Source organism: Nelumbo nucifera, chromosome 1, assembly GCF_055504915.1.
Source record: "Nelumbo nucifera cultivar China Antique chromosome 1, China Antique-T2T, whole genome shotgun sequence".
Classification (NCBI taxonomy): Eukaryota; Viridiplantae; Streptophyta; class Magnoliopsida; order Proteales; family Nelumbonaceae; genus Nelumbo; species Nelumbo nucifera.
Genome location: NC_142649.1, coordinates 175,319,834 through 175,337,625, shown reverse-complemented (window position 1 = coordinate 175,337,625; position 17,792 = coordinate 175,319,834). Strand labels below are relative to the sequence as shown.

The following is a 17,792-nucleotide window of genomic DNA, read 5'->3' as shown; positions in this document are numbered from 1 at the left end:
AATTGAATTGATATTATTGGGTTTTTCATTTTCCTAAATCGAAACTGAATCGGTACCACCGATTAATCAGTTTGCTGGTTTTGATTTTTGACCGCTTTAATTCTTTGGTTTTTTGTTTTTTTTTATATTTATAATATATATTATATAAATATGTATAATATTATATTATAAATAGTAAATGATATATAATATATTTATAAATAGATTATTATAAATATAATATATGTATATATTTATATATAATGAATATATATTTATATATTATATAGAAAATATGTGACATATATTAAAAATATATACAAAATATACATATAAACATATATACCGGTTGGTTCGATTAACTGCCGGTTTTTTGTAGGTTAACCAAAAAACGAACTAGTCCTTTAGTTTTTCAAAAATACCAAACTGAAATTGAACCGATCGATTTGGTTAACCGCATTTTCCAGTTTGGTATTTCGATTTTTTGGTTTTTCATGGACACCCCTAACCCTTAGCTCCATATACTGATGCCAATCGATTGTTGTTGTTGTTGTTATTATTATTATTATTATTATTATTATTTTGAATGTCTAAGTAGGAGTGGTCACGACTCGAGCTTTTCATGAGCTATTCGTGCTCGGCTCGTGAAAAGGTTGGCTCGGCTTGGTTTAATCTGAGGTTTAAGTCAAGCTCAAGCCTGATAAGCTCATTTGCTAATCGAGCTGAGCTCTAGCCCAGTGAAGTTCGGCTCATGAGGCTCGCGAGCCTAGTATAATAAATAAATAATTTTTTATTATATACATACATACATATATATAAATATATAAATATATATAATAAATAATTTTTATAATTCTTATTTTTTTGTATGTAAAATAAAAATGTTTTTATTTTTTAGAAAAAAAATCTTGAATTGTAGCCGAGCTCGAGCTCGAAATCGAGCCTAACACTGTTACAGCGAGCCGAGCTCGAATAGCTAAGTATTCGACTTGGCTCGGCTAGAATCCACCCGTGTCTAAGGCATACCTTTCATTTAAACCTTCAAAATCGGTCAAACAAAGCATCATCAGAGACGACTCTAAGAATAGCTCTGAGAGAAATTCAGGGAAAATAGACAAAAATGCAAGGCTGCGAACAGGATACAACATATGTGGTGAGAAATTCAATCAATTGACTCAAATAATCGGTATTACCGTTTCTATATTAAAACCAATAGGGTATCAAGTAATTAATAAGAGGATATTTGGTACAGTGACATTGAATTGCGTTGTATTTTGGATTGATCAATACAAATTTATGAGAGAGGGAGAGATTTTAAAATGTTTTGAAAAAATTTTGAATGGATTGATACAAATTGCTATTTTTACCTAAAATGTCAAATTTTACAGCACGATATGAGGTCATTTTACCAACACTCCATAATTAAGAAATGATAGTATGACCCTTTTTTGCATAAATAGGGTTGGATTCAAGGCGAGCTGAGTCTCTAATTATTCCAGCTTGGCTTAGCAACAAAACATTAGGTTTGAGCTCCCAAGTTTGAGCTACAAACATGAACTCAAATTCAAATTTACTCAAAAGCTCATATGTCTTTGGCTTGGCTCCATTTTAATAGTTAGCTAACATAAAAATAATATATATATATATATATATATATATATAAGTATTACATATAATATAAGTTCAATTAGGATCTTGAGCTTCACAAACTAAGCTTTATTAGGTTCAAGTTTGGCTTGAAGCTTGGTTTAGACCAAGTTTTGAAAATTTTGGGGCCCGTTTGGCACATCTTTCCATGCGGTTTTTCGGTTGTTTACAAGTCGGGCAGACCAATTTTTGGTCTATTTCCGTTTGGCTTGCAGAAAATCTAGCCGCCAAAAGTCGGAGTGCTGAAAAGGCGCAAAAAGCCCATTTTGGACTGATTTCAAGAAACTCTAAATAAAGCTTTTCACGTATTTCACGTTTAATTCTCATGCGGAAAGACACAGAAAGATGCACGAAAAGACGTACATCTACCAAATGTGATTCGGGCTACTCAAATTTTCATGCAAGAGCTCAATACATCTTTTAACTGTCAAAACTATCAGAAGATCTTCCCAAAAATTACACTAAACAGCCCTTGGTTAATATCCACCACTAGGCATAAAAAGACTAAAAAGAGCCACCGTCTTTAATTCTTTCAAAGAAGAACAGAAACTGAACTCTTGAAAGCTCCAATCTTACATATTTACTTTTTTGTTGTCAGCTAAGTATTAATTAGTCCAATGAGAAAATAATGTCATTCATTGGCTCAAACAATGCACTGAATTGATCGTATATATCAATACCTCCCAAGTAAAAGGTACTAAACTGCCTATTTATGAGAGTTTGGGGTACTTTTAAGTGTCTCATTTGAAAGTTTAGGACACTTATCTGTCACTACCCCTAGGGGTGCAATTGGGTTGAGTGGAGCTGAATTTTGGCATATCTTAGTTTAAATTAATACTACTAGATTAGAGTTTGAGCTCGAGTTTAATTAAACTTATATTAATTTTCTAATTCGATAAAGCTCGGTTCAATTAAATATTTAATAAGTTTGAGTTCTCTTTAAAAATTCAAAAATAAATAAATAAATAAATAAATATATATATATATATATATATTCATTCAGCCAAACTTTCAAGTTGTCGAGTAATAACTAATCGAGTTTATTTTAAAATTCAAACTTGATTCAAACTCGATTAGAATCAAAATTTAATCGAGCCTAATCAAATTCAAACCCGAACTCTTTGATTAGAACTCAATTCAGTTACAGCTTTAACTATCCCCCAAAATACATGTACCTATGTGTAATTTGTCCTTTGTTTTATGGGATATTAAATTGGACATTTCACATCCAAACTGATCCCTGTCATCGTCATCATCAAAGCAGATCTGCTAGTTAGCTTATTTAGTTAACCAAACAACATGCCCTATGATGTGATATAACACCCAAAAAACGTACCTTAGGTTATTTATAGTCAAATGTTTGTAAATGACTCAGGAGGCTGCTACGTGACAAGTTGGAAAAATTCGAACAATACTTGTAATTTTGATCTTCTTGTATGCAACTAATTCTATAAATATATAGAGTGCAAAACCTTATATTTTGTATATATTTGTAATGCACATTTATATTTGTATTTTTTTCTAAATTGAATTTAAGGTTTTTTTGTTTGTAATATAAATGCCGAACTGGGGTTTTTATGTACTACGATTCGCGTTTATAAGTGTTTGTTTGACATGTAAACAAATAATGATTATCAGATAAAAAATATATTTTCTGACATTTTTGTACTCTGTAAAAAGAGTATTACTGTACTTATTTTTTGATACAATTCTGTATTTTTTTGATAATCATTTTTTAACCAAAGTTAAGGCATTGAAGCATAAAGTAATTAGAGCATTTAAAATCTGAATCGTATTTACATTCTTGAACGGAAAAGAGGATAAATATGCAATGTACATATTTGCATTTATATTACAACCAAACACAGGAAAGGATGGTTTGGATCTGTCAAATCAATATTTCCATGGCGCCCTGATGTTTTTACAACAACCCTTGCAAGCTACATTAGAGTGGTAGGAGATGCCCTAATTTTTATTTTCATTTCATTTTATGTTATTTTATTTATTTACTTTAGATTTATAAGGCGCACACCTACCCACCGACTCACCAACCTGACCCTAAATATATTATATTTGTTTTGAGATTATCATACAACGATATCATATGACCAGTTACAATTTGCCATGTGTTGCATGTTTAGAAGATCTGGACCCACCCTTTCGGTCCATGCTTGACTTAGATTCCACAACAAACCTATCACCTTCTCTCCTACGCAATTCTGCCTGTGTAGAAAATTAGAAATATGTTAACATCTCATGACATAATCAAGGATAAAATTATCTTTGAATATCTTTGAATAAGGTATATATACATGAGAAATACACACTTTAATAGGTTGTATGGAGAGAAACATTACAGTCAACAATACTATGATTCTAGAAAATGTAGGCATCATACAATAATTATCACTTTATTTCAGTTTTTATAATTATAATTTATAATTTTTTATTATTTTTGGAAAAATTTATTTGTTTATTTAGTATTTTATATAAATAATAGCTCTATTTTTAAAATAACATATATGTTTTCATTTTTAACAAATAACTGTTTTATTTTACATATAATTATAAAATAAAACGTATAAATTATTTAAGGTTGGTAAAGTAAATTATTTTTATAATTTTCAAAATTTATTGATTTTTTGGGAAATTTTATTTCTTTAGCATTTTTATATAAGTAATAGCTATATTTTTCAATTAATAAATATGTTTTCATTTTTAACATATAATTTATATGTAAAATAAAATATATAAATTTATAAGTCATTAAGGTGGATAAAATAAATTATTTTTATTATTCTCAGTTTTTATTAAAATTTTGGAAAAATTAAATCTCAATTTATTTATTTCATTTTTATAATTATAACTCTACTTTAGTTTTTATAATTAAAATTTTTAATTTTTACTCTTGGGTGGGTAAAATCTTTGGTTGGACATACCCTGAAACTTTAGGTCAAATCCATTTTTGGATCCCTTCTTTCAGCCTTGAGGGTTAATCCGACCCTCTTTTCCACACATTTCTTAGGGCTTTTGGGTATGTCACATCGCATTCCAAATTATCCAGATGCTTACGCTGAATGGAATGCCCTTAGCAGTTTTGATTTCCTATATATCCGTAGTTGGGATTCATCATTTCTTTGTGGTCGTAACAATCACTTCAAGCAGTGGAAACAACAAAAGATATGCGTTAATATACAAAATTATGAAACCAGACACAGATATGCATCGTACATCTCTACCTAGTGCTGTCAATGAGTTAGGGTCTAGTTTGAGTCAAGATTGAACCGGTATTGATTCAATGGGACTCATTTATAGTTGATATAATTTAGAGAAATTCATGGTATGCTCCCCTCAGAAATATTTATTGGTTTTAATTCTATATATATATATATTGTTCCAAATCCCGTCTACCACTATTTTCAATTGTACAAACTCAAAAAAAAAAAAATCCCAATATTTGATAAATTCGTGTTTGGTCCCCACCACCAATTCCCTTGTAATGTGTGTAGCACGAAATACCAAGAGGCTCAGATTGACTTCCCACATGCACCAACTCACTGTGCTGCTGAGGGGCACTGAAGACAATTTCTTCACACACACACAGAGGGGGGGAGTACATACGTTCCTTAATTTGTAAAGGAAGCAACCCAAAACCTAACCTAATAAAGCTAAACCAAACCGCGGTAGCTTTTCATGTATATATATAAGAAGGCATGAGCCTGACATTTTCCATCTCCATTAACTGAGGTGTTTGGTGCCTGAAAGAGAATAGAGAATACATATGGAAAAGAAGACGAAGAGCAAGATCCTGGTTGTAGGGGGAAGTGGGTACCTGGGCAAAAGGATTGTGAAGGCAAGCTTAGCCCAGGGCCATCCTACCTACGTCCTTCAACGACCAGAGATGGGTCTTGACATCGACAAGCTCCAGATGCTTCTGAGTTTCAAGCAGCAAGGGGCGCATCTCATCCCTGGTTCCTTCTCTGATCATCAAAGCATTGTGGATGCTGTGAAACAAGTTGACGTCGTAATTTCCACCATGTCTGGTGTGCATTTCAGGAGCCACAATCTTCTCCTCCAGCTTAAGCTTGTTGATGCCATCAAACAAGCCGGAAACGTTAAGGTTTGTATGTATACATTCACTGTTTAATTTGCATGCTTTTGTTTTTCACTATACAATCATCGTCTTCTTCATTCTAATACATATATTCCTTTTCAGTGCCACTATTATACCCGAAAAAAAAGGCATGAAACTAGAAAAACTTATAATCAAATAACCCATAGACCGTAATATATAGAGTCTTGAGATTAAACCCTGTGATCAACAGAGTTAGGAGAGTTGGTGGGTTATAGGTATCGGGGACAGGACGTAACTTCCCCCGCGCGAGTTCTGTGGGGCGCTCTGTGGAAGTTTCTTCCGGTGTCTTACTTTACTTTCCTGTACTGATATTTTAGAAATGAGAAATTTTCTCTTTTTTTTAATTATTCAAATACGTTTGTCAGATTTTCCCTCATCTTTTCTCAGGTCTCTCAAACATATCCCAGACTTTTTTGATATTTGATATTTCCTTTTAAACCCTTTTTATTGAATGTTTTAAAAACTGATTCGGAGGACGAACCGTTTTTGTCTCTGGGTCGTGGGTCACCGGTTTGACTGACTGAGTTAAAAGGTTTAGACCATGCCATGTCATCATATATATATATTAAGTGTGTGTATATATTTATTTATATACATATATGTGTATATATGCACATATATGTGTGTATAAATATATATTTTATCAATAAATAATGTATAAATATATTCTAAATCTGTTATATATATTTTTTAATTCAATTTTTAAATATTTTTTATTTATAAAAATATTAAAAATTGCAATTTGAAGTCAATTTTTTTTTTTTTTTTTGCGAAAATAGCAAGACAAGGCACCTAAGGCTCATTGATAGATCTTGAAAAGTTACCCTAAATCGAAAAAAAAAATCACTTCAATCAGACATCAGAATGCAAAATTATGGCATTCAAAAGCTTGCATACATTAAGTATACAATCTGCAACCCAATGACCGAGTCAAACAGGTCAGCGATCGAACCGGCCAGGTCAAACGATTCTTGACAAAGTCAATGATTTTTGACCATCTGATGGATCTTAACTGAATTGGATCCAGAATCCTAATTGGATGATGGTTCGAATGGGTCAATGGTCAAACCAGCCAGGTCAAATGGTTCTTGACCAAGTCTACAGTTTTTAACCGTTTAACGGATCTAGACTTTATTTGACCCAAAATTCTAATTAAATGACGGTTATAACAGTTCAAATGACCGGATCAACTGCGAATTGAAAACATTACTTTTATTCATAAGATAAGCTACCTTCCATTAACCAATCAATCAACAATTAACTAATTTTATTATTTTAGGTTTTATTTTATAAATCGCAGTGGAATTCAGAAACCTGTTCTTATCTTTCCGAATTATTTATGTTATAACAGACCAACGGGGTTCTTTTCGAGCATCCAAAAAAGGTCAGGATAAATCTAAGAGAATCCTAGAAAATAGAGGGATAGAGTTTCAACTGAAGACCCATTTTAGATATGGGGTTCCCTATTTTATGTTATTTCATTTTACAGCCTATAGGTTTTCGCCTTCAAATATTAGACAAATGGTTACAGCTGTTAATCCAAAAAGTCAAGATAAATCTAAGAGAATCTAGAAGATTGAGGGATAGAGTTTCAACTGAAGACCCATTTCTACATTTGTGTAGGATGGATGAGAGGCCATTTTTTTTCTGTTTATTGTTCAAACCTTAGACTGGCAAGCCTGAAAATGCAAGTTTCAGTCTCATTTTGTATTTACTTTGTAGGATTGCAAATAGATCGAATCGAATTACATATATATAAATGGATCCAAATTTGATTTATTTGTTTTTGAAATTGGATCGTATCCATTAAATTTATATCGGATATAAACTAAAATCACAATAATATAAAATAGTATAAATATATGCAAAATAATATAAAATACAAGGTTTTGCACTCTATATATTTATATTGGTAATATAATGATTCTTTTCTGGTATAACAATTATGTTCAAAGAAAAACTCTATGATGCAGAAAAGATATGGTATGAAAAGAATTTTGATCAATCAAAATTCATCCATGAATTTTGATAAATAACACCATATCCACTATCACATTTATGATTCTGGTTTATTGGTCAGTTATTTTTTCGGATATCATATCTTTTTTATATCATAGTAGAACCCATGTTCAAAACATTTAATGAACAGTCAAGGACATTTTTGTCCTTTATTATTTTCAATTAATCTTTTTTTTTTCTTTTTAGTTCTTTCGAAGGGTTATATAATGGGGGTAGCCCATCTCCCAACCTAGGTGATCCCAAGTCTCTACTAGGACAAGGAGACCTATTTAAATAGTTTTGGAAAGTAAGAATCACTGGGTATGTTTAAGTATATTATATTTAACTAATTAACCTATATATACTTCTATCTTTTATTATGAATAATTGGGAACTGTTTTAAAACCTCATTAGGCTTTATTTGGGAGTGCTTTTTGACCTAAAGTACTTTTGAAAATAACACTTTTTGAAAAAGTCCTAATTTAGTGTTAGGTTGGCCGTCGACTTTTTGGTTTAAAATAGCTTTTCCCATGAAGTTAGCAATTTACAATGTTTTGAGCAAGGTCAAATTTTGACAAAAATTCAATCTGATTCACCCAAGTTGCACTTGTACAACGAAAAGCTAAAAAGCCATTTTGAGCTTTTTCACAAATGATTTTTTTGACCTTTCTTTATGTCTTCTCCTATTTGAAAAGGACAAAAAGCCCGTTGGATTCATTCATTTTGTGGCAGAAAATCAAACAATTGTCAAAAGTTACATGGGTGCATATCTTTACTACATGCCCATACTTGCCTTGGCTTAGCCGGCCTCACGTCTAGGCAACCATCCTGAAAGTATTGTCCATTTATGTTCCTCTCTGACTATCTCACACACTACTTAACCAGTATATATATTTATATATATAATAAACCTCATTGAAGATTCTCACACACCTCTATTTAGACCATAGATTTTACTTGTTATGAAAGATACTTACAGAGAAAAAAAAATTCTTGCAGCGGTTTTTGCCATCAGAGTTTGGCATAGATCCAGCACGGATGGGACATGCACTAGAACCAGGAAGAGTGACATTCGACGAGAAGATGACAGTGAGAAAGGCAATTGAGAATGCCGGAATTCCCTTCACCTATGTCTCTTCCAACTGCTTTGCTGGTTATTTTGTGGGGAGTTTATCACAGCTCGGAACACTCATTCCTCCTGTGGAAAGCATTCGTTTATATGGAGATGGCAATGTAAAAGGTATATATATATATATATACATACATATATACAAACATATATACATACAAACAAACATACATACGTATATATACATATGAAGGCCCATAAAGGTGTAAAACTAGTTAACTATCTTTCGCCATTTGTTTCAGCAATTTATGTAAATGAAGATGACATTGCAACATACACCATTAAAGCTGTAGACGACCCGCGTACACTGAACAAGACGATCTACATTAGGCCACCAGAAAACATCCTCTCACAGAAAGAGTTGGTTGGAGTTTGGGAGAAACTAATTGGCAAAGAATTAAGAAAATCCAGCATATCTGCAGAAGATTTTCTGGCTTCCATGAAAGGTAAAGTACTCAAACTTAAATTAACTAGGCCCATAGTGGAATTTGACTATTTTGTGATACGTATGATATGAACATGCCGAACCGGTTTGCACCAACATCTATTTGGGGGTTGAGCCTGGACCAGACTTAGTCTATTCCGACCTGGTCTAATATAAATTCATTATAGATGGACAAGATCCAACCCAATTTGGAGAATATTTTGGACCAGTGTAATGTTTGGACCACCTATTCTGTTCAAATTGATTCCAACCCAAACCTGCTTCATTTACCCCTGTATTCTTATTTTCTATCAATTGATTAGATGTTGGTTCAATCCAACCGAATTCAATATAAATCCATTACAGAGGGACTAGGTCCAATCCAATCCAACAGATACTTTTGGACCATTAAGTCTGGACTGATCCGATATTGGGATCTGAATCCCCTTTTCTAATCATCATTAGTTAGTTCATTCTTTCGAAACAGTAATCAAGATTTTTCTTTATGGTGGTAGCTGAACTTGGTTTCATGTCCTACTCTTGCATTGGTATTCCTAAATTAGGGATTATGGTGGATGGGCTTGGCAAGGGTTGGGCCTACTAGCGGACTGAACTTAATTCCATCTCTGATTTGCCACAACAGCAATGGAAAAGCAAGCAAGACAGACAAGGTTCAAAGTATTGATACAGGGCGATATGCCGATAGGGCATATTGGCCTGTATATATCGGCATATCAGCCTGTATCAGTACTATTTTTCTTTGTTTTTTTTTTTTTTTAATTTTTTTCGAATCTGGTTCAAAGGGTTCTAGTTTAAGGCCTGTCTACTCCTGAACCATTTTCTGAACTGAAACACTCCCTGTAAGGGCATATCAGAAAGGCTTTGACATAATACATATCGGCCGATATGGACCGATACATATCAATACTTTGAACCTTGAAGACAGGGAAAGTTGGTCTAGATTAGCCCAAAGGCTATGGTAATCCAGCCCAACCAAAACCTGACATGGCAAATTGGTAATAGACTTAGGTTAACCTTTGAAGTCATATCACTATAGAAATTTTCAAAAATTATAGCAACCCCATTAATGGTTCAGTTAATCAATGATTCAACTCTATCATTGGATCAACAACCGAGTCAATAGTTTTCTGTTATATAGAGAACTGGGATTATAACCTGGTTATCAAATTCACCGGTCTGACCATCCGGGTCGAATGGTTGAATAGAGAACTGGGACTCAAATCCATTAATGTTTAACTTAACCACAAAACCCTAATCCAATTAAGCATATATACCTGTTTTCAACGTACGTGCATTTGTTTGATTAATTTCAGATTTAGACTATGCAAATCAAGTGGGAGTGGGGCATTTCTATCACATCTTCTACGAGGGTTGCTTAACAAACTTTGATATAGGAGAAGAAGAAGAAGCTTCAAAGCTGTATCCGGAGGTCAACTACACCAGAGTGCATGAATACCTGAAACGCTATCTGTAGAAAACATGACAGAAACAAGAAAACAGCTACAATGTTTGCTACGGGATTGGAAATAATAATTTTCATTCTGCCTTTTTTTTTCTTTGTTCATTTGTCCTGTTTTTATCCATGTTTGATCCTTCTAGACATGTATTCTAATCATCAGACAAAACAACATTTGGCACTAGTAGTTACAAAAGTGTGTGAGAATGATTGGTTTCTTCACACTTTCTAGTAGCTTATCAACCATCATCTTCTTCAATGGATTATTTCTTTTTTTTACTCCTAAGGCCCCCCGCTTAGTAAGTTATTTATCTAGGTAAATGCAATTATAGGGGTAAGTTTTTCTTAGGAAACACTTACCTAGGTAAGTGTATTTATCCTTGTTCTTTTATTTCTCAGGTAAATAAGGTAATGACCTTTATAGTCATAAAAATTTATTATTAAAAGGGGCATTTTTGTCCCATTCAAGTGTTGGCAATTTTCCCTCCAAATAGAGACAAAATTATTTACCCACCTAGGAGATGGGTATCAATTACCTGGGTATGTGATACCTAGGAAAATAAACTTTCCCTGGTTCCCACATAAATCTGAAAAAAAGAACATAAAATTCTTGTTCAATGGAACTTTCCCCCTCTCAAAATCCAAAAAAAAAAAAGAACGCCCCCTAAATATTGTTATTTTATCTCTTTCTACCCACAACAGAATTAAATTTGGGTTCTAGTTCTTTTGTGTGCCAATATGCCTTGATTGTATATGGCCCCTCCTAATAAAATCATGCTAGCTATAAGGCTCTTTCATCAATTGCTGAAGTTGCAGTAATGTTTTCAATTCAGCATCTTCAGTTGTGATCAAACAGCCCTGGAAAATAAACAGAATATGAATAATGGGTTGGAACCATCAAAATTAGTTATTGGTTTTTTTTTTCCAAATCTTGGGGCTAAAGCGCTTATTCCATTTATTTACCATGTTTTAGTGACCATTTTATCGTTTTTGACATTTCTTGTATTCTTCTACAAAAAAGGGACATTTTTTATGCCATATGAACAAACTATCCCCATTTATATGAGAATTAAGTTGAAAATAGGTTTAGAAAAAAAATAGAAATTGAGGTGATAAATTTGTATTTAATTTTATAAATATATTTTTGAATTTTATAAATTTTATAGTGATATTTTTTGAGGTAAAACTCATGTTTTTATTATCAAAGGCAATTTGATAAGATGATCTATTTCTATCTTAATTCCATTTATTCTATTAACAAGCTACCATAGTTTTGTGCTGAAACTGGGTATTAGTGATTAAAAGTACCCAAGTATAAATGTAAAAGTTGTGAATGGATAAAATAAGTGTTTGAGGGGCTCGGATCTGCTACCCACAAGTATAAATGTGATTTTAAATACTTCATATATGATCTTTGTAAGCATTAAATTCAAATGAAATAAAATTTTTGAATTTTTTTATTTTATCATGTATTTTGTATGTTGTTAAGATTTATTTTTTCAAAACATTTGTCATTTTTTATTTAGCAAAAAGTAAAAATACTTGTCTGAGAAAAGGATAAAGGCTTGTGGCTAGGCACGGCACGGGAAAACCTGGGCTCGCGCTGTGGGCCGTGCCGGGCTTCCCCTGTGAGGGGTTCTGGGCCAGGCAGCCACGGCTCGCCCAGGTCCGCATGCCAACATGGCATGGCCCACCATAATGCGGACCGCCTGCAAAGGTGGGCCGTCCCGGCCACCTTACACCTCTAATCTTAGTTCATTGATTAGGTTTAAAGTTTAAAATTTGAAGAACCATCATTGTAAGAACGAGAAGATAATTACATTTTGAAAAATATTTTAACTATACTCATTTAAATAGAAATAATATCGTGTGGAAGATCTTGTACATCATAGGCGAGGTTAAAGGAATGGATTTATTTATGTTTATGAAATTCTATCACATTCTAAAAGAAGGAAACCATGTTGTGATGGATTGGTTGGCCAATAAAAGAATAGATCAACAAAATTTCATCACCTATATATACTTTAGTGTGTCAACTTCCTAGTGACATTGCTAATTAGTTGCTTAGAGAAGACTATCCATAGCTTATCGTTCTTCAAATGGACAATGGTATAATGTTTGCTTCCCTTAACTGATTGTAATGTACTGTTTTTATTTTTCTGGGTTGGGCTGAGATGGTGAGATTGGGTGCTTTTGTATTCATGCCCGGGCTGCACACACAATTGAGGCACCTCAGCCCAGAAATTTCTAAGTGAAGCAGGAAATGATCAGCCCTGATGTGCTCTTCAAGAATGGAGCAGTACCCGCTAAATTTTAGGAAATTGACGTACTCACCCCTATCATTTAGAAGCTATCTTAAAGTGCACCCAAGTTTTCTAGACAATTGACCAAATGCAACATTTTGTATAAAATCTTGCTGGTCTTCTCCTCATGACAAACTTTCTCTGTTGGAAAAACTTTCCAATGAATAGAGATGTCTAAGGAAACCATTTGCAACCTGAAAAATAGATGCATGGGATCATTTCCCTTCTTTGTTGCTACAAAGACCATTGAACATGTGAAGGGAAAGTATCATTTTGCGCCCAAAAACTAGATTTTTAGGATGTCATCTCAGCTCTAGCTATCTCCATGTCCATCTAGGTGGATGTTGAGTTTTATTTTAAAAATTTGAAAATTAATGAAAGGTAAAATCGACTATAAAAGGGGTAACATTCAATTTTGAGGAAATTTTATACATCACATGATGTCATATATGAATGAACTGTGATGAAATGTCAATTGACAAGAGAGGGTTTGGTCAATTGCCCAAAAACATGGGGGTGTATATACTTTTAAGATTATATCTAAAGGTATAGTCAGTCGATTTCTTAAAACTTATTTAAGAGATTTATCCTTATTATTATTATTATTTACCCTTATTAATTATTATTAACACCCACAGTATATGGTCCAGGGGTAATACTGGTTGTCGGGGGTTGTCTTAGTCTATCAGTTGCTCACCCACCCACCACATAGTCTCTATGCTTGACTTACGGGTACCTAACAGAAAAGGCTGAACTGAGAGAAGCCAAGAGACTAAAAAGAGTGTTGTCTTGGTCATTATTTTGGTTCTTGAAAGGAGGTAGGAGATGGAGAAGAAAGAGCGAGGTCCTGGTAGGTGGAACTGGATACCTGGGCAAACGGATTGTCAAGGCAGCCTTAACCAAGGGCCATCCTACCTACGTCCTTCAACGGCGAGAGATAGGTCTGCACATGTATACATTAATTCCTTTATTTGTAAAGGAATCAACCTAACCTAATTAAGCTAAACCGAATAGGTTATAGCTAGCTTATTCCATCTCCATCTACTGAAGTGTTTGGTGCCTGAAAGAGAATAGAGAATATGGAAAAGAAGACGAAGAGAAAGATCTTGGTTGTAGGGGGAACTGGGTACCTGGGCAAAAGGATTGTGAAGGCAAGCTTAGCCCAGGGCCATCCTACTTACGTCCTTCAACGACCAGAGATAGGTCTTGACATTGACAAGCTCCAGATGCTGCTGAGTTTCAAGGAGCAGGGGGCGCTTCTCATCTCTGCTTCCTTCTCTGATCACCAAAGCCTTGTGGATGCTGTCAAACAAGTTGACGTGGTAATTTCCACCATGTCTGGTGTGCATTTCAGGAGCCACAATCTTCTACTGCAGCTTAAGCTTGTTGATGCCATCAAACAAGCCGGAAATGTTAAGGTCTGTATATATATCCACTGTTTAATTTGCATGCTTTTGTTTTTCACTATACAATAATCCCCCCCCCCCCTCCCCCCTCCCCCCGAAGTCGGATTGGCCTGAGTTAACAGTTTATACTGTTTTGGGCTCGGGCTTAAATTGGATCCTTGAAATTTTGACAAAACCCCAACCTTAACTCGCAAAAATTGCAGAAGGCATGATACTAAAAAAACTTATAACGAAAGAACCTATCATAAAAATTGTAACCACATATTGATGGTGCCCCCCCCCCCCCGGCAGATGAAGCTGGGAAAAGATATGGTATCCATCAAAATTCACATGGTTTTGTTTGGTGATTGGTTAAAGTTTCTTCCAGTGCCTTACTTTCCAGTACTGCTTTAATTCGACTATGATGCCGGGAAGAAATATTGCATTTTTTTTTAATTAATTCAAACAAGTTGGTAAGATTTCCGTCGGTTTTTTGAGCTTAAACTTATCTTGGTGAATTGTGATACTTGGTACTTTCTGATGAATTATTCATACAAGGTCAATTAAGACTGTGTTTGGATTGAAGGAAAAGGTAGGGAAATACAGAGAAACCTATACAAGGTTTTTAAAGGTTTCCCTACCTTTTTATTTCTTTTCCTTTATTTTCCATCAAAGCAAACATACCATAGGTAAATTGGTTGTCATTGGGGGTGTTTCAGTAAAACAAAAACTATAGAATAGGTTTTAATAAATTGATGAAATTACAAGGAGTGTTTTAGTAAATGATCCTTTAATTTATAGTATTTTGGCCTTCTAATACCTTAAATATATTTTAGGGTAAAAGAGTCAAATATACCCTGAGATTTAATAAATTGCCTTATACAAAGGTACCTTGAGTTTTGCACTCTACATATTTGTATTTATACTCTTTCCAAACTGAGCTATAGGTCCTTACAGATTATCGTGGTTAATCATGGACTGAGGTGAAGAGAACCTTAAAATCGATAGATGGCCTCGATTCTGCCTTTTGCTACTCTGTTAATGCTAGATACGTATCTACTGCAGCTATGCTATCTCTTCTCTAGTACGAGTCAATTGCCCTTCTCTCAGATTTGGAGCCGGTTCCTATAATCTACCAGACTATCACCCTACTTGCACCATTGATTTTACACTAGTTAGGCTCAGTTTGGAAGGAGTACAAATGCAAATATATAAAGTGCAAAACCTTACATTTTGTATCCATTTGTACCATACATATTTGTATTTAAACTCTTTCCAAACTGAGCCTTATGAAAAGTACTTACAGATGAAAAACAAATCTTGCAGCGGTTTTTTCCATCAGAATTTGGCATTGATCCGGCACGGATGGGACATGCAATTGAGCCAGGAAGAGTTTCATTTGATGAGAAGATGGCAGTGAGAAAGGCAATTGAGGAAGCTGGGATTCCCTTCACCTATATCTCTGCAAATTGCTTTGCTGGTTACTTTGCAGGGAGCCTATCGCAGCTTGGAACACTCATTCCTCCTAAGGAAAATATACACCTCTATGGAAATAACAATGTAAAAGGTATATATATATATATATATATATATATACATACATATGAAAAAGGTTCAACAGTGTGTAAAGCTAGTTAGTTAATTGTTCTTGTTATTTGCTTCAGCAATTTATGTAGATGAAGATGACATAGCAACATACACCATTAAAACTGTAGACGACCCACGTACACTGAACAAGACAATCTACATCAGGCCACCAGAAAACATCCTCTCGCATAGAGAGTTGATTGGAGTTTGGGAGAAACTAATTGGCAAAGAACTAAGCAAGTCCAGCATATCTGAAGAAGATTTTCTAGCTTCCATGAAAGGTAAAGGGGCCAAACTTGAAATAGATAAGCCCACAGTGGCATTGAGTATTTGTGATTGTGAAACATATGAACTTGTGGAACCGGTTTGAACCAACCTCTATTGGGTTGAGCCAATGAATATGGGTGGGGGTGTTAACCATAGGAGGAGCAACTTGGGTGGGCTCGAGTTGGGCTTTTATCAAAATTTTATAATGGGCCTGACCTGAAGCAGTGGTAGTGTAGAATGCTAACTCGGGCCAACCTGAGCTGCACCCCTAATAAATAAACAAACAAGGATAGTTGGTTTGGTCTATCAAAAGGGGGGAAAATGGTGGTTGGTTTCATGTGAATCCTCCTACTGGACCCTCGGGGGAGTGAACTTATTGCCAACCATGATTTAACCCACAAATGGAAAAAGACAAACAAATAAGACATGACAAGAGATGAACAAAACTTCTGCTGTTTATGAAATTAAAGATGAAGAAGAAAACCTAATAGGAATGGAGCAAAGAAAAGTGCCTGATTATTTGTTTGATTAATTTCAGATTTAGACTATGCAAGTCAAGTGGGAGTGGGGCATTTCTACCAAATCTTCTACGAAGGTTGCTTAACAAACTTTGATATAGGAGAAGAAGAAGAAGCTTCAAAACTGTATCCGGAAGTCAACTACACCAGAATGGATGAATACCTGAAACGCTATGTGTAGAAAACAAGACAGAAACACACCATGCAGCAGCTAATAAAGATAGAATAAAGTCCATGTGCAAAAGGGCTCTCTGATATAACCAAGAAAAGTGCTACCATGTCTGCATTTAAGCTGTGCTTTCCAACTCCACAAGATTGGAAATGATCTTCACTCTACTTTCTTTTTCTTTGTTCATTGGTCCTGTTTTGATCCATCCAGACATGTTTTCTGATCATCAGACAAAACAACATTTGGCTCTAGTAGTTACAAAAGTTTGTGAGAACGATTGATTTCTTCACACTTTCTAGCAGCTTATCAACCATCATCTTCTTCATCAATAGTTTATTTCTTTTTTTTTTCACTCCAAGAGTGGGTTCTCCACCCACTACATAGAATTAATCATGGTTTTCAAAATCGGACCAGAAAAGCCGGGAATTCCATTTTACTTCAGAACTATTATTTTGCCAAAAACCGTTAATTTGGTCAGCAAACCATCAATTCGGGTAGTTGAACTGTTTGAACCGTTCAACGGTTTGGCCGTTTTTTATTTTTGTCAGAACGGACCGTCCATTCAGTTTGAACAGTCGGACCATTCGACTTGGAAACTGAACCCCTTACCAGTTCGTTGTCCGATTCGATTTTAAAAACCTTGAATTAATTTTTGGTTTCTAGTTTTTTGTGGCATGATCTCGTATTGAGGCTTTTTGATAATTGCTGAAGTTGCTGAACTGAAATACTTATTGCTTTTTCTTTTAGTTGATAATTAATTAAATAACAAAATCT

At 34.3% G+C, this 17,792-nt stretch overlaps 2 protein-coding genes across 2 annotated transcripts; both read left to right on the top strand.

Moving 5' to 3' along the window:
• Nucleotides 1-5,351: 5,351 nt before the first annotated feature.
• Nucleotides 5,352-11,068, top strand: LOC104596322 (isoflavone reductase homolog). The gene is made up of 4 exons (XM_010257400.3): nt 5,352-5,746; nt 8,759-8,999; nt 9,131-9,334; nt 10,647-11,068. Exons 1-4 carry the CDS (start codon nt 5,408-5,410, stop codon nt 10,805-10,807), a joined length of 945 nt encoding a protein of 314 aa, XP_010255702.1. The 5' UTR covers nt 5,352-5,407; the 3' UTR covers nt 10,808-11,068.
• A 2,978-nt stretch (nt 11,069-14,046) lies between these two features.
• LOC104596323 (isoflavone reductase homolog) lies at nt 14,047-17,309 on the top strand. Its single transcript, XM_010257401.3, has 4 exons — nt 14,047-14,510; nt 15,804-16,044; nt 16,142-16,345; nt 16,870-17,309. Exons 1-4 carry the CDS (start codon nt 14,172-14,174, stop codon nt 17,028-17,030), a joined length of 945 nt encoding a protein of 314 aa, XP_010255703.1. The 5' UTR covers nt 14,047-14,171; the 3' UTR covers nt 17,031-17,309.
• Nucleotides 17,310-17,792: the final 483 nt, after the last annotated feature.